General features: G+C 45.5%; 2 protein-coding genes and 1 non-coding gene across 8 annotated transcripts in view; 1 reads left to right on the forward strand and 2 right to left on the reverse strand.

Annotated features, from left to right (window-relative positions):
* Positions 1-5,093: 5,093 nt before the first annotated feature.
* On the reverse strand, positions 5,094-22,094 carry LOC119647246 (ATP-dependent zinc metalloprotease YME1L). Of its 4 annotated transcripts, XM_038048120.1 has the most exons (12): positions 21,982-22,094; positions 21,887-21,926; positions 21,380-21,819; positions 21,228-21,322; positions 7,306-7,421; positions 7,155-7,250; positions 7,019-7,101; positions 6,651-6,964; positions 6,362-6,591; positions 6,145-6,305; positions 5,639-5,988; positions 5,094-5,571 (listed from the first exon to the last, which is right to left on the reverse strand). In XM_038048120.1, the coding sequence occupies exons 2-12, from the start codon at positions 21,911-21,913 to the stop codon at positions 5,237-5,239; spliced, it is 2,247 nt and encodes a 748-aa protein (XP_037904048.1). In that variant the 5' UTR covers positions 21,914-21,926; positions 21,982-22,094; the 3' UTR covers positions 5,094-5,236. The 4 variants fall into 4 exon arrangements, with proteins under 4 accessions (XP_037904048.1, XP_037904051.1, XP_037904049.1 ...); XM_038048123.1 differs by having other exon boundaries at positions 7,019-7,089; positions 7,155-7,244; positions 21,887-22,089; XM_038048121.1 differs by having other exon boundaries at positions 7,155-7,244; positions 21,887-22,088.
* On the reverse strand, positions 13,848-13,920 carry Trnam-cau. Its single transcript has one exon. It is a non-coding gene; the product is annotated as a tRNA-Met (tRNA).
* A 301-nt stretch (positions 22,095-22,395) lies between the features above and the next one.
* The window catches only part of LOC119647245 (WD repeat-containing protein 7), a 29,532-nt gene continuing 24,466 nt past the window's right edge, over positions 22,396-27,461 (forward strand). For 2 of the 3 annotated variants that reach the window (XM_038048118.1, XM_038048119.1), the window contains exon 1: positions 22,614-22,750. In XM_038048118.1, the coding sequence (XP_037904046.1) occupies positions 22,614-22,750 (137 nt within the window). Of the gene's footprint in view, positions 22,751-27,461 lie in introns of all 3 variants that reach the window. The other variant, XM_038048117.1, reaches the window with a different exon arrangement.

The following is a 27,461-nucleotide window of genomic DNA, read 5'->3' on the forward strand; positions in this document are numbered from 1 at the left end:
GCAATATCAGTGGCAATTGAGCAACACACACACAAAAAGAAGAACAGCCGAGTGATAGGATCGCCACACGGCAATCATTCCGGGAACTTTTTGATCAAGGTAGTATTTCGCATCTGAAGTGCACAGTACATCAAATAAGTAGACCGGGCGTGCAAATGTATTGGAAAAGCTTAACCGTACACATCATAGGCACTAACCCACATGTAGATATTGCTAGATGTTGAGGGTCCATGATGTGTGCAGATAAGTTTTCCCAACACATTCGCAAGTCCGATTCGTTTAGTGTGCGTACTGCCTATTTGATATACTGTGCTGAAGTGTACGGTAATGCGTAGATGACAAAGAAGGCTAGGATGTCACTTCATCCAAGTTGTGCTGAAACATAAAGCAATGTCATAGCGCAGTCCACCGTTGGCTGATACGTTTGGCTTGAGATACTTAACTGTTCATTTCTCGACAGGTTTCTACCACTGATAGTAATAGTGCTTGGTTTAGTGAATTGCATGAAGCAGTGTGTACGGTATTGGATATCACACATGATAGTGTCCTCAACAAGAACAAAAATGAGTAACGAAGAGGCGCTTCTTTCATGAACACCCACAGAGATACGAAACGGTTTTTATATGTAAACTACATTTCCAATTTTACTCTGTGACAATGGACGAAACATGGCTCCATTATTGCACACCAGAATCAAAGCGATTGAGATTTGAGTAGACTGCACGTGGTGAACCGACTCCAAAGCGTGCAAAGACGCAACAGTCGGTTGGCAAGACGATGGCAGCAGTACTTTGGGATGCGCTTGGTATACTATTCACCGACTGAGAAGGGAACAACCATTAACAGCCGATATTAGCGTTATTGGAGCGTTTGAAGGATGAAATCGCGGAAAAACACCTCATTTTAAGAAAAAGAAAGTGCTGCTTCATCAAGACAATGCACCATGTCACAAATCAATGAAAACGATTGCAATATTGCATGAATTGAGCTTCGAATTGCTTCCGTATTCACCCTGTTCTCCAGATTTGACCTCCAGCGTCTTCTTCCTGTTTTCAGACCTTCCTGCTCGCTGGAAAGAAATTTAGCGCCGACGAAGAGGTAATCGCCGAAACCGAAGCCTATCTTGGTAAATGGTATCGAAATTGTATGATAATCGTTGTATCGCCCTCGAAGGCAATTATATTGAATAATAAAATCAAATTTTATCAAACAATTTTTTTTTATGTTAGCCTACGAGCTTGTCAGCCCCACTGATAGATGATGTTTGGTAATGTTGTAATGTTTGGGTTGCGCTCGGTAATGGTAATGTAATATCACACTTTGCGGTGATATCACTTTTGTAATATTACATACATTACCTACCCATCTTTACTCACGGGTGTCCTGAATAAGTTCTGTGGATTTTTCGACAGTGTTGCAAATGGTGTTATATATCATGAGTGAGGACGAAAAAAGGCTTATCTGGAGAAGTTGGTGATAAGGTGTCGGATTATGCAGTCTCAGGTTGGTTCTCTAAACGGTGAGTTCGCCGATAAATTAGAAGCCCAAGATTTGTTTATTAAGTATTTCTTTTGGAAAACTTGCCGGTTGAAGCCTCAATGTCCAAGAACTTTACAGGAAAGTCTACTGCTTAGAGCTGTTTTTTTTCAATTAATGCTTTGTTTGAAACCGGAGAGAAGTTCCCCACGATGTACTGATGGAACGGTGTACAAGGTGTTGTGTAAGAAAATGAACGTTCTTCGCTTGGAAACTTGAACCTAAATCTATGTGGCTGTCAGAGAGTTAAAACGACAGAGAGATTCATGGTAATTGACGAATATTGACCATATAGGTATATATGCAGTTGTGCGCAGTATTCCCTTGGGACATGCTTGTATGTCTCTATAATAGCCCGGTTTGGGAATGTGAGGAGGTCAATTGGACATTTCAGCTCTTCTTACGAGACTTCAAAAAAAAGTCGTGTGTCTTACTAACAAGCACAACAGGCAAAAGTATGAGTCATTAAAAATTCGGAAAAATTTAAATTTAGACAAAATAATAAGTGTTCAACCTCGTACGGAGCCTGAATTTTCCCCAAGAGGGGCATGGAAGCAAGATTGGAATTCCTAGACCACGTTTATTAGAATTGCAATGGAAAATTGTAAAAAAAAAGAAAATGGCATAGTGGTAGTAAATTTAATAAAAGGAATTTTTCTTCGACCGCAAATATTTGAAAGCGAAAAGAAAGATAAAAGCTCGAATAAATGAAATTTGCTAAGCCAATTCTCTTCCTATGTCTCAAGCACTGCGTTTATACCCTGGATCATTACACACCAGCCAAGTTATCGACACCAGTTTCAGGGAACTCGACTGAGGGAAAAGTCGTCAGGGTCGTATATTCTTAGCCAATAGATTTACCCTTCATGTCGGAGAGCCTCTGTAAATTTTGGTCCAACTTAGCCCTGGAATATTTGGTATATATATTGGTCTGCTCAACACCATAGTTACGAGACCGAGATGGTAATTGCAACATATGCGGTTGGAATTGATCATTGTCCTTAAACCAGTATTTTCGATTGTTTCATATTTATTTGTTCATTTGTCATGTTCATTGCAGTTTTATTCAACTTTCTATTTGCTTGAAAACGAGCGTATCCCTTTGAATTCGCATAATTTTATTGACAACATCTTTTAGTGGACACGAGGGTGGCAGTCTCGATCCTCTCTTCCACCAGGCCAAAAAAGTTGTTTCCGCAATAGCTAAAATTAGTGGCAGCAAATTCCACTCCAATTAACACCTATGCCTACAGGTGAGTGGACACAAGTCCTAGCTTGTGTAGGATTTTCTCGTGGCGCGTCATTTTAGCAGACATCAGCATCCACATATTAGGCGCAGACTTCCTGTATCACTATGGGCTGTTGGTGGTTAAGCAGCATAGATCTCTGGTAGACCCCACAACTTTTGTTAAGTCGGCAGAATAACAACATTTTTTTTTCATTTAGAGACGTTGCCGATTAACGTATTCGAACACTCCCTCAAAAAATACCCTAACATTGCTAAGGAATGCAGAATCTCCCAGCCTCATGATGTTCACCACCTCATCAACATTTCCCAATCTAGTGCATCATTTACCACCTCAGAAACTCACTATTGCACTTCGTCTGCCCACAAGCCTAATGGCAACCTTGTAGAGATTACAGACGTTTAGAAGTTCAGACTATTGCAGGTTGGTACTTCATTCCTCTCATCAAAGACTTTGCGGATCTCGCCAAGGCATACCATCAGATCTCTTTAGCTCCCGAAGATTTTTCAAAGATAAAAATTTGTACACATTTTGAACTCGTCAAGTTCACGCGTTCACGAGGTTCATCCACTCTCTACTGTGAAATTTGGAATTCTGGTTCATCTACTTCGATGATGTTCTGGTCGCCTCTTCCACCGAGTCATTAATATTTAGCATATCACGAACTTTGGTCCAGTTTTTAATGGGGAGAAATGCGAACTCCTCCATTTCTATGTCATTTCATTACCCTGACGGCATACAAGCCGGCCTAGACAAGGTACAAGCCATCACAAGCCCACTGCCTAAGACCTCAGAAGGTTCTTGGGCATGGTGAAGCACTACCGTCGTTTCCCAAAACTTGTCACTACTAGTCTCTCGTGAGCGCCTTACTGTCGGGGCCTAAAACCAAGGAATCGCGGGTGTGGTCTCCAGAATCCGTCAAGGCGTTTGTCACCAAGCAGCAGCTGGTAGACGCTATAATTTTCGGATTCCTGCAGGATGCTGAAGGCAAACCATTGAGTTTCTTCTTAAAGTAGTTGAATCTTTCTTAACAGAACTAAAATTCTTACGAGCGTGTACTATTAGCCGTGTATATTCTTCTTTTTCTTTAATCTTTGTCCCGTTCACAAGCGGGGTCGGCTCGTCTTGATCGGATTCGCGATTTGGTTCTATTAAATGCCCAATCTGGATGCAATCTCGAGGCTTTTAAATCTCCATTCAGCGTATCAAGCCACCGTTGTTCCCTGCCTTTTAGTCGTTTATCATCGACCACGGGTGTATCTAATACTTTAGGTTTTCCCTTGAAGGCAGGCCGTTCATCTTGTTCGCGGCCCGTAAGCCCCTCATCATGGGTATGATCCGAGCCCCAAGCGTGACACAGCCATTCTGACCGACAGCCAAGCAGCTATTAAGCACTTCTAATCAGTGGGGACATAGTTCGGGCTGGTGGAGCACTGCAGAAACGGGCTGATCAGTTTGGGCGGCGCGTTCAAGGTCAACCTCCTCTAGGTTCCCGCTCATAGGAACACCTAAGGGAATGGGAGCGCTGACGGACCGGCCAGTCTCTACTCTTAACATTCCTTCGGTGGGCACGGTCTGCCTCTCGCTGACGACTGTCAAGGGTGGAATCTATTCGAACTACTTAGTACCTGCGGACCCCAGATGGTGGTGAACCTTCACCACGCCAAGTCAAGAAGATTTGGCCCACCTATAACAAAACCCGAACGCGACAGCTCGTGTGCCAGACACGTAGAAACAGACACCTACCCTGTAAAAATAACAGTCGATTTTTTGGTGGCCGCTGAGGCTCAGAAGGATGACCTAGTAGTGCTGTGAATTTCCCGAAAGGGGACCTGGGCCATATATTACGATCGCTTTTCGTAAGTAAGTGTTTCGCTCGATGAACGATCTTGCACAGCCAGCTATTCGGAAAATGAACAAGCTAGTTGCTAACAGATATTTTTGGCCGTAAATGAACAAGAACGTTAATTCTTGAGACAAGAAGTGCATCGCATACCAGAAGCGGTTCTACCTCATAAATCTCGATATTGTAAGCCCTTTGCGACACTCGCACAATCATTGGTCCGTTTCCTCTCGGAGTTCGGAAAACTCCTCGGTGCAAATTGAAACCTTTTACTCTGTTGAGATACTACTGACTTAAAATGGAGTGAAAATTGTTTTTCAATCCTATTATAGCTAGAGCTAGTTGAAGTTTCCATAGTAACAGCGTTTACCTTTCGGATGAGCACTCAATTATCTCTGCAATATCGGATTATTCCCAGCCTCCGGCCTACGCGGTTTACCAATAAGAATGAAATGAAACGCCACAAATAAAGGCATATTTTAAATTTTATTTGACTTCAATTTATGTTTCCAGATACAGCAAAGGTGTTATGTAAAATGATGTTGACAATTGCGTTAAGCCATTTATTATAATATTTTTTTTAATAATTCTAATCACTAAAACTTATTTCCTATGTAACATACGATTCGCTGGATTTCTTCTCGCCCGACATTATTGCTTTGATATCTTCCGCGTCGAGTGTCTCGTACTTAAGTAGGGCTTCGGCAAGGGCTTTATGTTCTTTTGCGTGTGCCTTTAAAATAGATTTTGCTCGTTCATAACTATCATTAAGAATTTTCTTAATTTCCGCGTCTACAGCTTCAACAGTATTTGGACCCAAATTCTCGCTGGGCACTAGACCTTTGGCTCCTTCGATCGTTCGTAAGCCTACTTTTTCTGACATGCCCCAATCTTTCACCATATGTGACGCGATAGATGTGGCCTGTTTCAAATCACTGCTGGCCCCTATTTTGTAAGATTTAGTAAATTTCAGTTCAAATGTTTGTTTCGATTCTCGTTTTAAATCGTTTACCTGAAGTAATTTTGTCAGGGCCGAAAATCAGTTCTTCCGCTGCACGTCCTCCCATCATTGTATCCATCATCGCCAAAAGCTGTGCCTTTGTTACATGATACCTCTCCTTCTCGGGAATATACGCTGTGTGTCCGAGAGACGGTCCTCTTGGCATAATTGTCACCTTGTGCAATGGATGCGCCTCTTTCGTGAAGTAAGCAACAATAGCATGTCCGCCTTCGTGATAAGCGGTAATTTTGTTCGCTTCTTCGTCGGGAAGTCGAGATTTTCTTTCAGGTCCCATTAATACTTTGTCTCTTGCTGCTTCCAAGTGCTTCATTGTGACGTTGTCGGCCCCATCTATTGCGGCTCTGTGTAGATGATAATATTATTATGTTGAATTAATTGAAACTACCACCGTGAGGACCGATTTGGAAAGTTTCAAAGCAGTAAATTTTTTAGAAGTCTTGTAAAAATTGGCCAAATGAATATATAGAAATTCCGTAAAGACATCCAGTCCTACAAACCTGAGGGCAGCTTGATTAATCATGTTTTCCAAGTCAGCCCCTGTAAAACCGGTCGTCCCCCTCGCCAGCATGTCAATATCGATGTCTTCGTGTAAAACTTTCGCCAAATAGAGGTTCAATATTTCCTTTCGTCCACAGAAGTCTGGAGTTGGAACAACAACCTGCATGCGAATAAACAATGAATTCCGATAAACTTCACGGAGATTATCAAATATACCTCGACATCAAAGCGGCCAGGTCGCAATAACGCTTGATCTAAGTCATCTCGGCGATTTGTAGCACCTAAAACGATCACACCTTCATTCTGATGGAAGCCATCCATTTCAGATAACAACTGATTAATTGTTTGATTTGCATATGGATGTAAAACGGAATTCGTTCGCTTCGCTCCTACTGAATCGATTTCGTCTATGAATATGACACATGGGGCCTTCTCCTTTGCGGCTTCTACAAATCGGCAAGACATTTTTAAAACTGTTATTAAAAATATGTGGATAGTCACATACTGAATAAGTCTCGAACTCTCCTGGCACCTTGACCTACTAAAACTTCATCAAATTCTGGACCTGCTGCATGGAAGAATGGGACACCGGCTTCACCCGCCACTGCTCGTGCAAGTAAAGTCTTGCCTGTTCCTGGTGGTCCAACTAAAAGAACGCCTTTTGGTAGTTTTCCGCCCAAATTCGAGAACTTATCCGGATTTTTGAGGAATTCGACGACCTCTTTCAGTTCTTGTTTAGCTTCATCGCAGCCTTTCACGTCCTCAAATGTGACACTGATTTCCTCCGGATCGACCTCCACCTGATTGCCTAGCTGAATTCTAAGAGAAAACGTTATGTACGTTTATCTTTTAGATATAAAATGCTAAAAATACCTAAATACTGATCCGCTAGACGATGAGAAGAGACTCAGGAAAATACCCAAAAACACTACAATAACCAACAACTGGTGGAAAACCTGAATTAAGAAATTTGTTCAAAACTTCAAAGTGGTTACATATCTATATTTACTTTGAGATATTTCATTGCTTTTCCGGATTTTTGTGAATTTTCTGGATTTGATGCTGCTAGGTAGCCTTCGGCAAATGCTATTTTAATCCGCTGTTTCTGAAATGAGAGCGATTAGCTGATCGTCGTCAATAGTTGGATCCAATCCCCTTACATTTTCCTGATTTAAACTGTTGTCGTCCATTTGCTGCAGTATTCGATTCAAGGATTCGTTTTGTAAGCTGTTCGTCGCATGCAGTTGTGAATCCAATTTAGAGTCTCTTCCACCTACTAGAATTTAAAGACAAATATGTTATTGTTAAATTCTTTTGTGAGAGTGGTATTTCACTTTCTTATTGCAATACCTATAGTTGAGGTTGTTTGACAATGGCGTTAGAATGGAACACACTGAAAGAGGCTGTTCATACTATTCAGGGGTAGGTAGGTATCAGTGGTCGCTCCGAGAAGCCCAATTAGCGCTTTGGTGCGCCGTTTTGATGCCACAAACTCCTAAGACCGTGACTGTTGTTATGGGAGCAGGGAGGCAGAGTCCAGCCGGCTCGGATCTTCAGAGCCAGCCCGTAGCATTCACGAAAGAAAGCAGCTCTCCCACCTTGCAGCTAGAAATCTCTCTGGGGTCCTCAAAGAATGGTTTGCCCAGTGTCCGCAGCCTGACTCTAGCCAGAGCTGGGCAATCGCGGAGAAAGTGCATGAGGGTTTTCCTTCTTTCTCTAGCTTCGGCAATGCGAATTGTAGGGTATGCCGAGCCTAGCGGCATGGTCCCCTATGGGCCAGTGCCCCATGCAGACCGCCGTAATCTTGAATGCATTTGCACGCGTCTAGCACAGGAGCTCTCGTGATCAGGCTATGTTATAAGCGGGTCAAATTTTCCTTGACTTGGCACAGCTCGTCAGCCTTCGCCATCTTAGGCCCGTGGCTGCTAGGTAGTGCGAGTAGACTCGGCCCCCGACAGCCGCCAGCGGAACACCGACTGTATTCGCCGAAGGACTGCCAAGAGCAGAGCCTTGTCTGGCCAATCCGCCGGCCCGCTCATTCCTCTGTGTTCCTATGCCCGGGAACCCAGAGGAGAGTGACCTTGAGCATGCCGCCCAGACGGTTCAGCTCGTCTCTGCACTGCCCCATCAACCTGAAACATGTCGTCGCTTGCCTGTCAGTCAGAATGGCTATGTTGAGCTTGGGGCCCGAATCATGCTCCAGCCATCGACAGACTTCCAATATCGCCAGTACTTCCGCCTGGAATACGTTGTGTGTATTCGAGAAAACCCCCGCGCCGACTCCACAGGCCATCTTTGATCCGTTCGTAAAAAATACTGTGTCATAATCTTGCAACACGCCGCCGGTCTTTCACTTTGCACTGGTTGGAAGGCCCACAGCAAAGTTTCTCGTGAAGTTCAGCTTGCGTGTGGCATAGTCCGTGGGGGAAGCCCAGATTTCCAGAGATATTTCATCTAGGATGTTGCTGTGGCCGTAGGACTTCGCTGCCCAGTATCCGGACTCACGTGGTCTGACGGCACTACACGCTGCAACATATTTAATGTGGAGGTCTAGGGGGAGGAGGGGGCAGGACTGCAGAGTTGCAGTAGCACTTGCACACGCGGTTCTTTGAATCCTATTAAGCTTCATCCTATTGTATTTTTTCTTCAAAGCCTGCCACCATACAATAGAGCCGTACGTTAGGACCGGACGCACTACAGCGGTGTACATCCAGAGAACCATCCTCGGCCGGAGACCTCATTTCTTTGCAAAGGTTCTCTTGCATGCATAGAAGGCTATACAGGCCTTCTTTGCCCCCAGTTCTATGTTCAATCTCCAATTTAGCTTTGGATCCAGGATTACACCCAGATACTTTACATTAGAGGAAAGAACCAATCTTTGTTCATTCAGCCGTGGTAGATGGAATTCAGATATCCTTGCCTTGGTGGTGAATAACATCAGTTGCGTTTTGGTTGGGTTTGTGTTGAGTCCGCATCTTGCGGCCCACATGCACACATTTCGCAACGCTCCTTCCATGATGTCGCTCATAATGGACAGAAACATCCCTGATACTAATATCACCTAGTCGTCGGCATACAAAAAATTTTGTCCATTACTATTTATTAGAGCACTGGTGAGATGACACCACCCTGGGGTGCCTCTGTTCACAGCTCTGGTCAAGTGGTTGCCCCCCAGATCCGACTGGATTATCTTAGTACTTAGCATGGATATAATCCAACACGTGAGATACCCCTCCAATCCAATACTGGTCAAGGCTTCCTTGATGGCGTTGGTACTGACGTTGTTAAAAGCTCCCTCTATATCCAAGAAGGCAGCTAGGGTATACTGCTTGTACTGCAGCGATCGCTCAACCGTGCCACTTACCTTGTGGAGGGCGGTTTCAGTGGATTTTCCTTTGAGGTAGGCAAGCTGGGACTTAGAGAAAGGCGTTCTCTCCATAATCGTCCTTAAGTGATTGCCCAGGACGCGTTCTAGGGTATTCAGCACGAAAGAGGTCAGGCTGGTTGGTCGAAAGTCCTTCGCAGAGTCATGACCGCGCCTGCCCGCTTTCGGTATGAAAACCACTCGTGCGCGCCTCCAGGACTGCGATACGTATCTTAACGAGATGCAACTCCGGTAAATCTCAACAAGCCACGGCACAACCCTTTCCTGCTGCTTCTGTAGCATGACTGCCATTATGCCATCTGGGCCTGGAGATTTGTATGCGGAGAAGCTGTTTATAGTCCAGCCGATCCTATCCTCAGTAATTTCCGATTTGATAGTTTCGCACAATTGGGGTTGCTGGAAACCCTCCAAGCAAGGTTCTGATTCATAGTCCTCCTCGCTGGCGGAAAAGTGCGTTTGAACCAGCAACTCCAGGGTTTCGCTAGAACATTTCGTCCAGGAGCCTTTCGACTTTTTAAGAAAGGATGGGCTCTTATGTTCCTTGGACAGAATCTTACTGAGCTCGCCGATTCACTGCTGCTTTCGATGTTCTGACAATAGTCCAACCAAGACAGCTTCTTGGCGGTCCTGATGGCCGGCTTGTACTTCTTCAGGCAGTCCTTGTATGGCTGCCAGTATTTTTGCGTGTAGCAGATGTTGAAGATTTTTCTGGTCAGATTCCTGAGGCTAGAGAGATCTTCTTTCCACCACGGTGGCAGGGTCTTTTTGCTGTACTTAGTAGGGCACGAGACTTTAAAGGCGGTATCGAATGCCTTTTCCAGAGCCCCCACCTTTGAGCCCAGTTCGTCCTTCGTGCCAATCTTACCAATTTGCACACCGGAGAGTTTGTTCTTAATTACCTGACCAAACTTTCTCAAGTCGACCCTCCTGGGGTCTCTAAAGGGTTTGGAGACCTCTGCGGCGAGATCTAAACTGAAAAGTATCCAACTGTGTTCAGAGAGGGATCCCTGGTCAGACACTCTGAGTGATATCAAGGACCTCCTCCCAACCGTCACAATTCTCCGAGCAGGGGAAATGGAAGGTTGGTGTACTGCCCAGAAATTCGATATTTAATTTGGAATGAAAAATGGCTCTGTGATCGAGTGTCAACATATGAATGATTAATGAGTAGATGATACATGGCGGAGAGGTTTCAGAATAATAAAGTTCAAAAATTGTAACTAAGTGGAGTGTTTCGCTTAGGTTGTGTTTCGTCTTCTCTTCTACTCCAAAGATTGCCTGCTTGATATGGGTAGGCGAGGGGGTGATAGTTTCAATCGATCCCTTAGCGGCTTTCCACTTTGAACGATTTTTGTTCACTTCTTAGTGGAGTATTAACCTACCGCATGGTAAAGCCTCCTCCTATCTGTAGGCAGCGACACCCTACACCTTTCTGGAGCAAGAGCCGTGGGTTCGATTTAACACAATCTGTGGCATTGGATCAGTAAAGGGAGCTATGATCTTCTACGATGAAAGATCTATAACACCGAGAGTTTGTGTCCTGATGTCAAGACGGTTAGAGGCAATCATGCCGAGACAGTTCTGTTCCCAGGACTTAGTTACAATCATCATACAATATCAGATAAATGGCGAGAGGAAAAATATCATAGTTGTCTCCGCTCATTTACCCTATGATTCTTTGTATCCTCCACCGACGCAAGAGCTTAGGGATCTGGTGGCGTATGCAGAATCAAGTGGTCTCGAACTCTTAATAGATTGCGATGCAAACGCTCAACATATTTGTTGGGCAGTAGCAAATGCAATCCAAGAGGAGAGAAGCTATTTGATTTCATCACTTCAGCTGGTCTTATAACTGCAAACGTAGGGTGTGCCCGTTCGTGGGACCGAGAAGAAGCGAAGTAATTGACCTAATAATCTGTACCTTAAAACAGCACTGGCGAGTGCTAGACGAGGTATCACTGTCAGATCACTGATACCTAGAATTTAACCTGACTATTGCGTGCGAACAGTATGCAGTACAAAGACGGAACCCTAGGAAAACTGATTGGACATAGATCAATGAATTTCTTGGCAATAAAGATTAATTCCCTATGCGACTAAGGACTCCTTTGGCGCTGAAAGATGAATTGGAAACTTTGAACTGCACACTTAGAGTGCAATGGAGAGGCTTGTTCTATTTCCCGAGGCCAAAGCGGCAAAACGGTTCCTTGGTGGAACTGCAAAAACTCAGGGAATCAACCGGGCGAATCTGAACCGTGCTTGCAAAAGTAATAAGGAACTCACAGCATGAATATAAGAGGCTCGTTCGTCGAAACGAAACTCCTTTAGAGCGTATTGTGAGGAACCGGAAGACGAAAGAGAGATTTCAAGGCTGTGTAGAGTCCTTAAAAGTGATAATTCGGCCAAGTTGGACTCTCTTAGAAAACCCGACGGTAGTTTCACGAGCTCCAGACTGGATTCAGAACAGACCCTCCTGGAAGTACACCACCCGGGAGCACGGGTGAGAGAAGTGGCAGGAGGAGAGTTGACGGTTCTTGCATCCTCTTCAACGCGCAAGTGCTGCAAGGGGAATTGGAACACTGCGAAAGCGGTTGTTACCCATGAAAAGGTGAGGTTAGCCATGCAAAGATAGAGGATGCAACTTTGAATGGTGAGTACGCGATAGGGATGTTCGTGGACATTGAAGGGGCTTTTGACTGTGCGCCTTTTCAAAAACTTTGCCGCCAGAGTGCATGGTGTTGATGATGCTTTAAATAAGTGGATCCATGCTATGCTAACGTTGAGATTTCTGTGCGCTGAGGTGGGTGTCGATCGCTATCTGACTGCAGAAGCATCGAAAGGGTGCCCCCAAGGAAGTGTACTTTTGCCACTTCTGTGGAGTATGCTGATCGACTCACTATCGACGACTATGCGAACTGCAAAATTTGCCAATACACGCTCAAGATTATGGTGATGACGTGGCTGTGTTTGCTGTTGATCGGGATCTTGGAACGGTGTGTAGAAATATACAACGTGCCGTTGATTTTCTAGACAGTTGGTGTTTCAGACATGGCCTTTCAGTTAATCCAAATAAAAACAACAATGGTATATACGTCAGCTATACTACACTTAACGCAGCTAGTTCAGCAATTATTAAGCCAACTAACGGAGTTGCGAGCGGAGACACACGCAGTTATACAGCGGACTCACTCCGTGAATTCATCCAGACGGAAATCTCAACATTGTCGGTCCAGGTGGCGTATACAGCGTAGCTCCAAAAATCTTTGCCTCAAGGATATATGTTTGTATCACTGGAAGTTCAATTTCAAAGCCACAAATGTACGAAACCAAGAGTGGGTTCTGCCCATGTTTTTGATATATTGATATGTCGAAGGCGCTTGAATTATTTTCTTGTGTATGAAATTGAAGAAAAACGCACATGTGCGATGCTTTTCTTCCACCATACAAATTTAAGCAACATACCGGGAGACAAATTTCCTGCATATACTCTTCTTACTTCAGAGTTTAAAGAGGACCTGTGCATTAATGGAAGTACCTCCGTGTTTCAGAAAGGAACAAGGGTATTAAGGAAAACCAAACGATCAGGATAACTAGAGTGTGTTTAAGGACCAAGTAAACTCCTTTTGAACTGATTCAATTGCAGTTTCGATAAGGAGAATATTCAAGTATATCATTGATCGTTGAATTATGAACAATAACAGGCGAATAGATATCCGTAAATTGATAGGAGGGACGAAGAAAAGTCGGACCATTCTGAAAGTTCGACTGAGGAAGACAAGAACATGAAGATAAGGAAGATCACCTACGAAGCGAAAACGGACCAAGGATGAACCCCTAAGATACTCTGACATGGGAAAAAAATGAAGACGAGACACAACCATTGAAAGAGATTTGATTTTTATACCACATAGGTAAAACGTCGACGGTGAGGGAGGGGATATAGTTTTCGTGATGAATTCTAACAAGTTGGGAACAATCAAGCGCCTTCGTTGAAATTCATGTGAATTCTTTCACAATAATGTGACCGAAGCAGGCAAATATCTTTTTAACAAAACGATATTGGGCGGTAATTTAACGCGAATTTTCTTCCAAAGGGATTGTGAGAAGTTATTGCAAGGGAAGAAGGGATGCTCTGTTTACATTTTGTATGAGTATATCGGCCACTGAAGCCCAACCTTCATCAACATCAACATTGTCGAGAACAAATTTAACAGGGAAAGCGTTCAGAAAAGCAATTGAAAAGAGACGAAGAGGGAAGCCTGTGCGTAATGTTTATTTATAAAGCAAAAAATTTAAGGGAATTCAAAAATGTCTGAATGCCCCGGGTGAGGATCGAACTCACGACCTTAAGATTATGAGACTTACGCGCTACCTACTGCGCTACCGAGGCATCTGCTCGACGCCAAGCTGCGTTAATGAATATGCGGAGGGTTTTTGCTTAAGGCAAGGGTGGCAATGCCGGCAGTAATGTTGGAATTAAAGAGGAAAGCATTGCCCAGTAAATCCATGAATCTCTGCAAACGAATGTGGTAGCTGTTTGAAATATAAGACTGTGGTTAAAGTCACTGAAAACAATGGGACTTGACGATATCGCAACTGAGCTCTGGAAGCTGCAGAGCTGGAACCCAATACTTTTGTTCAGTGAGTTCTTCAATCGCGTTATTCAGGAAGTTAGTACATCATCTGACTGGAGTGAAAGCACAATCATTTTAATATGGAAAGAGTAGGCAATCCGTCAGAATGTTCAAATTATGTCCCGATTCGGTTGCGGTGTGTACTATGGGGACTTTTAACAGCTGTGTTGGTCAAATTATCGTGAAACAAACCGGATTTGTCAAGAACTATGAAACTACAGACAGGGAGGAATCTCTTGAGAAGCATCGCCTCCCCTACATTATATTCCTGTATCCAGAGAAAGCGTAACCAGAAGGAGGAACTAGGAGGAAGTAATAAGTAATATTATTTACTTTTAAAACTAAGAAGGCCGAGTTAGAGGGCTTAACGCAAATTGTATAATCTTGAAATCGGAGAGTGAAAACTGCCGAGTTCCCTGAAAGGAAATTCAAAAATGTCTGCCACGTGAGAAATTTAATATCCGAGAAGGCAGAGCAGCCCATTATTCAAAAGCAGAGTTTGAAAAGGCTACACATATAAAGAAAGATTCGGCCTTGTTGCAGGGAAGGAAGATTGGAAGTACGAAGAGGAGGATAGTCCACACGAAGAAAGTTTTTTGTAAAAAAGATGAATTGAGTGAATTTGCGTTGTATAGCTTCCTTGCGTCACAAAAATAATGAATGGCTTGCCGAAAGGGAGACTAAATTACAGACAAACATTCAAGAAAGTTTCTAGAATAGGAATTGAACAAGTTGGGAAAGCGAGAGCTAGACACTTCAGGTATGAAAGGTTTTGTGTATTTCTTTTATAAAAAGATTTGAGTGTGGATTTGTCCCATTAGTACGTAGCACGTAATATATGCATATATTATGTGAAATTATCCACTCGGAAGGTATTTCGGAGCCTAAGCACCATATAGTGGCAGATTTCTGATTTTTTCAGGTTTTTCGATTGGGTAGTTCCTGAGAATGGGTCTGCTAAAGAAATTATCACTTTGAACTCCCTGCACTCCCCACCTTTCAAACAAATGTAAAAACTAAGACCGGCTTCAAAAAGTACTAACCGAGACCTTTCATTTGATACTCCACATGACCATATTTGATGAAAAAAAAATGTACACCGCCCTTTTGCCTGTATGGTCGTTTTTTGAGTCGTCTAATCAACTACATAGGCATTTCCCACAGGTTACATCCGCCTCAGATCAGAGATCGTTAAAGCATTCGCTTTTGCTCCGCTGGATGGCTAGCTTGAGATTTTTGTGGGGTTCCTTGTACGCTTGTTTTTTTACACCTGATCGACCCTACCTAGCGCCCCCTCTGAGTGGATCGTCTGGCTCCGTGACAGGCTAATCGAAGACCGACTAGTTGACTATTCCACCAGTAGTTGGGTTTTACATTGAGGAATGTGCATTTTATAGGCATTGACGTCGTATGTCTTGGAGATGCATTATGTTATACGGAGAGAGTTTTCCGTGGGGTCCCCGGCCTTAATAGGTTAGTCTAGCCACACTTCCATGCTCATTTATGGACTTCAGGATAATATATCGAGCTGATAGGTAGACAGTTTAAATTAAATTTAGACACAGCTCCCGGAATCGATGGCATCCCAGCCGAGCTCTTAAAACAGGAACAGACATCACCAGTCTAATTAGCAAAACCTGGATAGCCGAACAAATACCTGACGAGTGGAGGAAAAATGTAATTTGCCTAGTGTACAAAAAGGGGGATCTTATTGCCGTGCACGTTTTACAAGGTGCTGGCGAATATAATCGAATGATGACCGAGAGAGTATACAGGCAACATTATCGGGGAACAGCAAGGTGGCTTCAAATCTGGACGATCGACAACGATTCAAAAATGCTGGCAATGTGACATCGATGCTCACCACTGTTAGGCATACGATAGTGTAAATCGTAATACTCTGTACATAATAATTGACGAGCTAAAACGCCTCCCGAAGGTAGTGAAAACCACAATGATTAACAACGGGGGCCAGGTAAAAATCCAAAATGAAATGACACAAAGCTTTCCTATAGTGCCAGGACTTAAGCAAGTGGATGGATTTCGCTCCCCACCCTGTTTAACTTGGTGCTCGCATATGTCATCAGGAAGGTGGCCTCAATTCATACCAGAGGTGGCGTAGGCGAACGACGTGGATATGCTTGCTCGATCGATGCTTCGTGCGAAGGAAGTGTTCGAGTCAGCAGCTAGTGAAATGGCGCTCAGAATCAATGAATCCAAAACGAAATACATGACTCAAACTAGAAAGGCGGCTGCTAGCATGCAGAACATTGCAATGGGCGAGCATTATTTCGAACAGGTGCAGCAATTCGTCTACCTAGTAGCCTTACTCTTGAAGGATGGAGGCGAAAAGCACGAATTCCGGCCGATTACTACTCATAAAGCATTTTACGCGGTCCTCCCCATAATGAGATCGAGAAAAATAGACAGATGCAAAGAACTACGCATCTACAAGATATTGATTCGTCTCGTGCTGCTGTATAGATGCGACACATGGACCTTGACGCAGATCGATATCTTCCGAGAGAAAAGTCCTCCGAAAGACTTTCGGAGCCATGCGATAAGCTGGCCACATCGAACGAATGTACGGGGGTAGGATTCTGAAACGAGTGTTGAAAGGCAGAGTCAATGGTAGGGGACCAAAAAGGTAGCCAAGGCAATGTTGGGAGTACTCAGTGGACACAAATTGTAGATCAATTCTAAGACGCGGTCTTTGGATCGAGATAATTGGAGGCGATGCATCCGGGAGGACAGGGCTCGATTTGAGATATAATGATTTGAAGAAGAGGTAGGCAGTTATCAGTGGCCGCTCCGAGAAGACCAATTGGCGCTACTCGGGTTGTTTGGATACCACAAACCCCTAAGATTGTGACTGCTTTGGTAAGAGTAAAGAGACAAGAGTTCAACCACCTTAGCTCTTTAGAGTCAGTCCGTAACATTCACGAAGGATACCAGCCCTCCCAACTTGCAATAATTGTTTACCTAGTGCCCGTACTCTGGGCCTAGCTAGAGCTGGGCAAACGTAAAGGAATTGCGTGAGGGTTTCTCCCTCCTTTTCGCAGCTTCAACAATGTGAATTGTAGGATATGCTGTGTCTGGTGGCATCGTCCATTATATGCCAGTACCCCGTGTAGACCACCACTATGCATGCGTCTGGCACAAGAGGTTTTGCGATCTTGTTTTGTTATAGCGGGCGAAATCCTACTTGACTTGGCGGAGGTGGTGTGCCCTGTCAGCGAATGTCAGTGGCTATTAACTAGTGCGAGTACATTCCGTTTCTAACAACAGGCTGTGCCCACCGATGGACTGCCAAAGACAGGGTCCTGCCTCGCCAGTTCGTCGGCCCGCTCATTCTCCCTATGTTATTATTACCGGGAATCCGTGTGTGTGAGCGTCCCGTTCAGGCGTCAGTGCACTGCCCCACCAGCCTGGAGGATGTCACAACTGAGTACAAAGCCTTAAAAACCGCTTGGCTGTCAGTCAAAATGGCTATGTTACACTTGGGAGCTCGGATCATGCCCCAGCCATCGACAAGCTTCCAGTATTGGCATTTTTTTTTTGAGTAGACTAGGTGAATGCGTTTACGTACAGAGTGTTGCACTCCCGCAAGAGTACGCTGTCGGACTACTAACTAAACACCTCCCTGTCATCAGAGAACTAGCCTGGAACCGTTTGACACATTACTTCGGGCTAGTCCTCCCGCTCTTCTGGCATTGGGAGCCTCCAAGTCAGGGAATTCCTTTCACCAACGAAAGGAGAGGAAAGGAGTTCTCATTTCAGGGAACCCCTTACCGTCAGATACCTCCGCCTGTCGAGTTCAATCTTCTTCGCAATAAGAAGAGCCCGAACATAATGCTTAATACGATTCCAGCTGGCAGCGCTCTTCAGCATCTCTCTGACAATGCTGTCTGGAGAGACCTCCCCTGTGTCTGCATAAAGCTGCTGACGAAAGCCGTCGCATCCCTCGCAAGAGAAAAAGGTGTGTTCAGCGTTGTCCGCCACTCCTTTGCAGAACACACAATCAGGAGACCGCGCCTTCCCAATCCTGTGCAGGTAAGATTGAAAACTTGCATGCCCGCTTAGAAGTCGGGTAAGGAAGTAATCAATCTCACAGTGCGTTCGGTTCACCCACGGGCATAAATTGCCGATGAGCCGCGCAGTCCATCTGCCCTTGGCTCATTTTGCCACTCGGTAAGGGTGCCTTGACGTTCTTCACTGTCCGCTGCTGCTTTGATTTGCTCGAAGAAGCTCATCTTCGAACAATAAGGCAAGGTGTTTAAATCCCTGGTTTTGACACTATAGTCAACTCGTCGATCGATCTGGGGCGCAGGGTCGGGATTCTCCTTCTGGTCAAGATGAATACTTCGGTTTTTTCTAGCGCCAAGCTGAAACCATGAGCAGCCATCCATTCGCTTATCCGTCGCATCACTATGCCAAGTCTGCTTTGCACCTCTTCAACATAACCGACCAGGTGCGACCCTTCGGGCATATTGAGTCTCAGCAGACTATAATAAAAAGCGTTCCAGAGATTCGGTCTTAAGATGGATCCCTGCGCTACTTCCGTTATTTCCATCCTCCTTTGGCCCTCTAGCATCTTATAGAGCAGGGAGCGATCTTTCAGATAATCCCTCAATATCCACAAGAGATAGATAACTTCACACGTGAAATGAGCTTTCTAATGTGCCTAGCATATCTGTCCATCTTACGGAATTGAAGGCATTTCTGGCACCAAGCGTTATGAGGAGTACACGTTGTGATCGGCGGCCGTGTGCCTCGGCTCGATAAACCGCATCTACGACATCCATAATAGCGTCCGCTGTGGATCTACTCGGTCTGAACCCGAACTGCCTTGCGGATAAGTCCCCGGCAGCGCGGATCGTTTCAGCGAGTCTATTCCTGACGAGCTTCTCGAGCACTTTCCCGACCGTGTCAAGCATATACAGCGGTCGGTATGCAGGCACTTTCCAGCGACAAGGAAAAATGCCCTCCTTCGAGCAAGCGTTGAACGCCTCAAGTAGCAATTCTGGCCGTTGGCGGAACACCAGTTTGTAAACTTCCGCCGGGATGCCATCAGGGCCTGGCGCCTTCTTGTTTTTCATAGTGGGAACCGCTTCTTCGAGCCCTCTCATTGTGAAAAGGGGGCAATCCTCGAAGCTTTCTGCGCTATTTACATCAACCCGTACAGGGTGTCTGGGGAACAATGCCCGCACAATGCGGTCCATCTGGTCAGTACTTAGTATGCAGTGCCTCTGCAGATCCTCGATTTTCCGAGTGATAAGCTTATAGCCAAGTTCCCACGGGTCATCTTTCACCTCGTTGACAAGGTTCTGCCAGCCGCGAGCTTTGCTTTTATTTATACGCTGCGGAGTCTCCTTTTTGCTGATCTATACTGTGGTTTTATGGCACATACCTCCTCGTTGGCGTGCAAACGTTGTGTCAAACGACGGAGATTATGACACTCCCTCCATAGGTCGACAATTTCGTTCATCAATATATCAGCCCTTCGGAGCATGGAAGCCTCACACGCCATCGTTATCAGGTTCATCATTGAATTTACGACGGTGAGCTGCGACATTACCACCCCCCTGCCTGCTCCAAGAGTCTCGACAAACTTCGCGATGTTCACCCTAGCGACATTCCACGGGCAGGGGGAGCGTTGCGTTGATGCTCGCCGGTAAGTAACTTCAACCACTTCGATCGATGGTGATCACTTGTCGAGAAGTCTTATGTAACTCGCCACCCGTCCACCGTTGATGCCGGAGATTCCGACGCAAAATTGATGCCAGCAATGCTTCCTTCACAGCCTGGGTGCCGAAACGTTGGCGTGGATCCGGTGTTTAAAACTACGAGCCCGGTTCGCGCCGGCATTTCCAGTATCCGTTTCCCTCCGGAGTCTGAGCAGAGCATCAAGCCGGCGCCGAAAGTCCGGCATCGTTAGCCCTAAACATCGGATCCAGAAAAACCCGTTCCCTCGGCTTTCAGCAAGAAGGTATTGCTCGCTAATCAGCACTAGATCAGCATTTACTTCCGCAGCGAACTGTGCTAGCAACTGGTGAGCAGTTGCACTTCGATGGATGTTAATTCGTAAAATGCGGATCATGCCGTTCGCACGCTAGCTCTTTCCAATTCTGCTCTGAAGAGTGGCCACCGTCCCGAGCCCGCAGTGTGTGCGACGCTCTTACCAGACGCGCCACGATCTCTGCAGAGAACGCAACTCTGGCTTTCATTGCAGGTCTTCGCTTGATGACCTCCTATCCGGTCCCTTGCAAGCTGTTGACTTGTGTCCATAGTTCAGACACTTGCAGTACTTGGTGGGGACTATACGCATTCGATCCCTGCATTCTACCCATCCAATTTTGTTTCCTCCACTGCTAAGGAGTTTCCTCGCATATTGCTCGGGGACTTCCATCACGGCGTATTGGCAGTACTTCCGCTTGGAATACACTGCCGAATCCTGCGAGACCCTACGATTGGGCTACACTGTGTGGACCCGAGAAAACCCTTGCACCGACTCCGCAGACCAGCTTTGATGCGTCTGGCCGTCGTTGGTCTTCTACTCTGCCCTGGCTGGAAAGTCCGCAATAAAGTTCTTCGTGCAGCTCGACTTGCGTGTGGCGTAGTTTGTTGGGACTGGGATGGGGGTTCCATCGAACTGAGGTTTACATCGGAATTTGCTATTCATCTTTACGGGCGCGTACACGTAGTGTTGAGGCTTTTTGACTGTCTGCTCGGCAAGGGCACTCTCATTTTGTTTCCCCTGCCAGCGCTTATTGATGCCTACACCTCGGTCTTTTCTAATAAGTAGAGAGAATAATCTTGCCATCGCCTTAGTCAGAACAGAGTCTGAAGTCCTAGGTTTGTTGGACTCGCCCACCTAACGCTATTCCACTTCTACATGCAATGTTTGCTCGTCGAATGCTTTACAGCAACAAGTACCGGTCGATCGTTGACAAATGCTTTCAAGGCTACAGTGAGAAACAACTTTTACCTGGCACCGTGCCACGATTTGTTTATGCGCTTACATAACTAAGCGCGCAAAATGGAAACTATCTCGAAAACTCACCGAACATATCCTTGATTCGGGCCGCCATTGAAGGATTCCTCTTAATTTCTGCGTCTCGTGACCGTTCCGTTTTGAACGTTCGAATCTGTTGTGAGCTGGGAAGGGAATACGCTGGTTAGTAGAGGACATGGGCTGATACGAATCTTACCTACCAAAACGCAGGATACGACACGTAGAACGAGCGCAGGGAGTTCGCCAAAAACGCCACATTCGGGCTGACATGTCGCGGGTCCGCTGGCGGGCTCGGTATAGGTTCAGCTTTGTTCTCGGCGAATGACTTGCCCGACACGTAGCTCGTGTAAAATGGTGTCTTTGGAATCGCTGCTGCCGCGCTCTTGGCCAACCGCCCTGTCACCAGGAAGTCCTTGCTCAAGGCATTGTGGCTGAACAAGGCGACGAGGCTATTCTCCGACAATACTTTGATGCTGTCCAGGATGCCATCTGTGTATTTGCCCGGGTTCTTGCAGAAATCGGAAGCGAACTGAAGCGTCTGCTGTTTTGTGTGCAAGTTGTGTTGGTGTTTCTGACCTTTCGCTTTTTTCAGGGCATAATTATTACGCTTTGGACTTAGGAAACTGAGGTGAAATATGAACTGCGGATGACGAAACACTCGCTGTTAGGGGGCTGGCGTTTATGCAATTGCACAAGGCGATACGTACCTGATTGTGGGCATTCGCGGAAAACATGACTTTCGCAGTACTAATAGAAATTTAGAGCTATTTTTTATCAAAACTATAAACGTCAAATATTGTACCGTCATAACCTAATTCGTAGAGATCTCTGATTGGGATTTTCTCATTCGGTGCGTATTCACTGCGAAGTGTCAGACGACCTATTGGATTTGATGGAGCTGAGGGCCACGCGCTCTGGTGATGGGACGTGCAGTTAACTGAGGCGTTCGGCGGTAGACCACAATCCAGAAAGACAGATTTTTAAATAAATGTTAATGATATCCAGGTTAAGGAATAATATCTTAATTTGATTAAAGTCGTGATATTTGCACAAATCTCTATTTTAAAAATTAATTACCAACAACGCAGTTTATTTTCCTACCCCGTTTGCCCTTGAATGGTAGCACTGTCCGTCTACGTCCCACAATCACCAATTGGATTTCAATTAAATGCTCTGCATATGCGCAGTGGGACAATCAGTGGAGACGTCAAAATCATATGATTTGTTTGGCAAATGAAGGTGACGGCGCGAGTGGAGGGAGTGCATCGAGATCGATACGGAAAAGTGTCGTCTGTGAAATTTTCTGGACGATATCGCGTTAATTCCCTTGGAAAGCTATTGTGTGTGAAGCATGAAAACTATCTAAACATTGAGTGCTCGAATTGTCGTTTGCAAACGCGTCGCGAATAAGCTCACGTACTGAACCAAGCCAACATGGTGACAACGAATCTGGTGGTTCCCGTGGTCCTTTGGGGCCCCACAGCCCCGACGCACTGTGTTTCGAGTGTTTTCCTATCAACGGATCAGAAAACCTTGGCAACAGGATGCTATGACGGCCAGATATGCCTGTGGTGAGTGCCTTAGCGGAGAAGGAGCGCAGAGTGGTAATCTCGTTCGCGGACAAATATGGCTCTTCCCTGAGATGGCTTAATTGATTTTTATCGGCGACGCTTAATTAATGAGACTGAATAATTGAATTGTGACAATGATATCCAAGCGATGCCAACTTTATGAACATGGGACGCAGTTGTGACCGTTCTGATTGCGTAATGTGTTTGGCGAATGTGTTTTCGATGCGTTGTTTATTGCTTTGTTTTGTTTATACAATTGGTTTCGCTCAGTGGTTACGCTGGTCACAGCCGGAGAATTTTGGAAAGATTCGGGTGGAGAGATAGAGTGGAGGAGGAACTCATCAAACATCTCCCTCGTACGCAACGAAAGTATCAGGGGTAGAGACTGTCAGCATTTGCTGTACAATTTCTAGCTGTGTGAGGGGGGTTGCTTCCTAAAAATGGTGTTAATGGTTACGATTAGAATTGCCATAATACTATTAGCTCCTACTGTTGCTTATGTTTTACGAAGACGTAATAAGGCTACGACCCACAAGGCTCATCCCTTTTGTCTTATTGACTCATAGTCCTACTTTCACTGACAATGCACCCGGTCGTTTGCCAACTTTTTTGTATAACTCTAGCGAATTTTTGTGTTAGTTCAGCTTTTATGACTCATTCTCTGATATGATCGCACTTATCTAAGGATGTCATAATAAAAGAAGAATCTGGGGTTGGCGAACTTCTATTTGAAATGCGCTGCTTGCTATATGTTGGGGGGAACCACTTGCTGAAGTGTTGGATTGTGCTCAAAAATTTCTGCAACTTCCACCGTTTCGTCGTTAGTTGCACATTGTTCGAGCACCGAGCTTGTCATAAAGTCATTTTGGTTTCAAATGACCGATCCCGAGCAATTGGATTGACCACTGTGCGGTCAGCAGTTGATTATAGACTTTCCGGGCTGTATCATCCTCATCCATACGGATTAAGTGACCCGCCCACCGTAACCTATTGAGCCAGATTTTATCCACAACCTGACGGTCATGGTACCGCCCATAGATTTCGTCGTTATGTAGGCTACGAAATCGTCCATCGTCATGTAGAGGGCAAAAGATTCTTCGGACGACTCTTCTCTCGAACGCGGCCAAGAGTCGCAATTTTTCTTGCTAAGAAACTAAGTTTCCGAGGAATACATGAGGACTGGCAAGATAATTGTCTTGTACAGTAAGAGCTTTGACCCTATGCTGAGACGTTTCGAGTGGAACAGTTTTTGTAAGCGGAAATAGGCTCTATTGGCTGCCAACAACCGTGCGCGTATTTCATTGTCGTATCGGTTGTCACCATATATTTTGTCTTGCCTTCATTGATGTGTAGCCCAAGATCTCGCGTCGTCTGGCCGATCTGGATGAAGGCAATTTGTGCGTCTCGGGTCGTTTTTCTCATGATGTCGATATAGTCATTACAGGCCAGTAGTTGGGTGGACTTAAAGAGGATCGTACCTCTTGCATTTACCTCAGAATCACGGATAACTTTCTCGAGGGCCAGGTTAAATAGGACGCTTAATACGGCATTCCCTTGTCGTAGACCGTTGTTGATGTCGAATGGTCTTGAGAGTGATCCTGCTGCTTTTATCTGGTCTCACACATTGGTCCGGAGCAGCTTAGTCAGTGTTATCAATTTCGTCGGAATACCGAATTCTCTCATGGCCGTGTACAGTTTCACCTTGGCTATGCTATCATAGGCGGCTTTAAAGTCGATGAAAAGATGGTGCAACTGATGTCCATATTCCAACAGTTTTTCCATCGCTTGCCGCAGAGAGAAAATCTAATCTGTTGCTGATTTGCCTGGAGTGAAGCCTTTTCGGTAGGGCCAAATGATGTTCTGGGCGTATAGGGCCATCCGACCTAGCATGATAGCGGAGAATATCTTATATAGATGGTACTTAGCAACGTGATACCTCTATAATTGCTGCACTGTGTGATACCTTCCTTTTTATGTATGGGACAGATAATGCCTCTTTGCCGGTCGTCAGGTATTGATTTGCTGTCCCACACCTTGAGCACAAGTTGATGAACCACTTGGTGTAATTGGTTTCCCCAATATTTAACCAATTCGGCTGTAATTCCATCGGCTCCTGGCGACTTATGATTTTTTAGCCGATGAATTGCACGGACTGTTTCTCCTATACTTGGTGGTGGCAGTATTTGTCCGTCGTCTTCAGTTGGCGGGACCTCCAACTCGCCGATGTTCTGGTTGTTCAGCAGTTCATAAAGTACTTAACCCATCGCTTCAATATGTCCATTCTGTCGTAAATCAGATTTCCCTTTTTGTCTCGGCGGGATGAGCATTGAGGTGTGTAAGGCATCCTGCTGACTTGTTGGTAAAACTTGCGTGCCTGGTGCGGTTGCTCCCTGTACTTTTCTAATTCACAGACTTGTTGGTTCTCCCAGGTTTCCTTTTTCCGTCTGTGAAGTCGCTTCTTCGCTCGGCGGAGTTTGCGATAAGTCTCCGCGTGTGCCCGCGTCCTTTGAGAATGCAGCATTACTCGGTATGCAGGATTCTTCCGTTCCGGTGCTAGCTTACATTCATCGTCAAACCAGCTGTTCCGATGCTTTTTGCAGCTAGGGCCAAGCACGTTTGTGGCTGTATTTATGGTAATGCTCTTCAGGTGATTGTGAAGATCATTTGTTGATGCTTCATCTCTGCTGACTACGGTTATTGCGGCATCCATTTCCCTCTTATAGGTGTTGCGGAGGTTTGTGTTGTGGATGGCTTCAGTGTTAACTCTGACCTGATTGTCAGAGGGGATTCTAGGTGGTATTGTTATTCGAGCTCGGAGCACCATGCCAACGAGATAGTGATCCGAGTCTATATTGTCAATTAGGTTGAAAGTGGTCCCATCTGGAGAGGCCCACGTTTGTTTGTAGACCGTTTTCCACGTAAACCAGGGACTTCCAGCAACCATTTCGTGTGACACTGCTAATTGAATGATCCGTAGTCCGTTATGATTGTATTTTGATGCAAGCTATGGGAGTAAACGTATCGCCTGAATACGGGCTCCATCCCTACTTAACTGTTAAAATCTCCAAGTACGATTTTAATATGATATCTGGGGCAGGCTTCGAGGGTTCGTTCTACTGCCTCGTAGAAGATATTCTTCTCCGACTCTGTAGTCTCCTCTGTAGGGGCGTGAACGTTATTGAGGCTTATATTTCTAAACTTACCTCGCAAGCGCAGAGTGCATAGCCGTTCGCTTATGTTTTCAAAGCAGGTTTCATTTTTTGGCTGTCTAAGAAGCCTACTCCGAGCATATGGTTTACTGGATGGCCACTATAATATATGGTGTAGCGACTCTTCTTCAGGAAACCGGTCCTTGTCCAACCCATCCCCCGTAACGGTGTTATATCAGCCTTATATTGGGAGAGGGTATAGGCTACCTGCTCAGCAGCTTCATCTCTGTACAGGGAGCGCACGTTCCATGAGAAAATGCGCAAATCGTTATTCCTTTGTCGTTGCCGAGTTCGTCGTTGTTCAATCCGTCCAGTCCGAGACTCCTGTTGTCGCTTCCGTGTAGGGTTGTCAGCCCTACCCAACCCCCAACCTGGAGGACCAGTTTGTACAATTTGTCCCGTTTTTAGGCGCGGGAGACTCGCTTTCATATTTCTCCGTCTGTAGCTTTCCGTTAAGATAGAGCTCTCAGCGGTCACCACCTGGAGGTGAAGATAGGGTTTGGTAGTAGAGCTGTTGGTGTTGGTTCAGCAGTCGTTTCCCAGGTTTTCTGCTTCATCGTGGATACCAATCCACGTTTCGCTCTGGGACCTATACTACCCTTTGACCGCCAGTCTAGTCCATGTCCATGAATAAGGACATGAATTTTTGCGATCTTGCGCGCCCTGACATTCTGACAATGAATCGGCCAGTCCATGTCCATGAATAAGGACGTGAACTCTTGGGCCAGAGAGTTCATCGCATGCCAAAAATGCAAAGTCACTAGCCATGCTAGGAAGGAAGTAGGTGTATTCCCTAGGTCAACAAAGTGCCTCCACACTTTACATCTCGACATTGTAGACCCTTTGCCAAACTAGCACGGCTACAAGTATTGCCTCACGATCATTGATTGGTTTACCTGGTAGCCTGAGGCAATCCCTAACATTACAGTCATGTGCTGCGGCCCTCTGTCGAGAGTCGATTCCGTGCTTTGATGTTCCCGTCGTAATCATCACAAACCAGGAAATGCAATTTGAATCTACTTTCTTCTCGGAGCTCGGAAAGCTCCTGGGATTCAAACGTCACCGGGCAACTGCATACCATCCGCAATCTAATGGGACGTTAGAACGTTGGCATCGGATGCTGAAGGCAGCCACTATGGCGTATGACGAGCCATCATTGTCGTCGGTCTTGCCTTTCGTTCTGTTTGGGCTCCATACAGCCGTCCGCGAAAAGTTTACTGCCAGCTTTCCTGAGCTGGTGTACCGGAAGAATTTTCGACTCGCTGGCGACCTAGTCTTTGACAAAAAAGACCAGATCGTTGCGCCTACTACGAGAGGCCGAGTCCAATTTAAACTCGCGCCCGCCATCTAATCACACGTAGTCGGCGGTCTACACCCCTGAAAACTTGAAGTTTTTATCAGCGTTCTGATCAGGACTGATGCACTCCAGAAGCTGCTAAAGCCATACGAGGACCCCTATCAGGTACTCGAGCGTGGGGAGTACTCGTTCAGTCTGGACGTCG

This window comes from Hermetia illucens, chromosome 1 (genome assembly GCF_905115235.1).
Source record: "Hermetia illucens chromosome 1, iHerIll2.2.curated.20191125, whole genome shotgun sequence".
Classification (NCBI taxonomy): Eukaryota; Metazoa; Arthropoda; class Insecta; order Diptera; family Stratiomyidae; genus Hermetia; species Hermetia illucens.

What these genes read in the sequence shown, in the direction of transcription:
- LOC119647246 (XM_038048120.1), bottom strand. Translation starts at nt 21,913, where the DNA reads ATGTTTTCCGCGAATGCCCACAATCAG. An exon ending in CCGAATCAAGGATATGTTCG is followed by an intron (nt 7,422 to 21,227) that starts GTGAGTTTTCGA and finishes TTTAAATTCTAG; the next exon opens with TAGGTGGAAGAGACTCTAAA. An exon ending in AAGCAATGAAATATCTCAAA is followed by an intron (nt 7,102 to 7,154) that starts GTAAATATAGAT and finishes TTCTTAATTCAG; the next exon opens with GTTTTCCACCAGTTGTTGGT.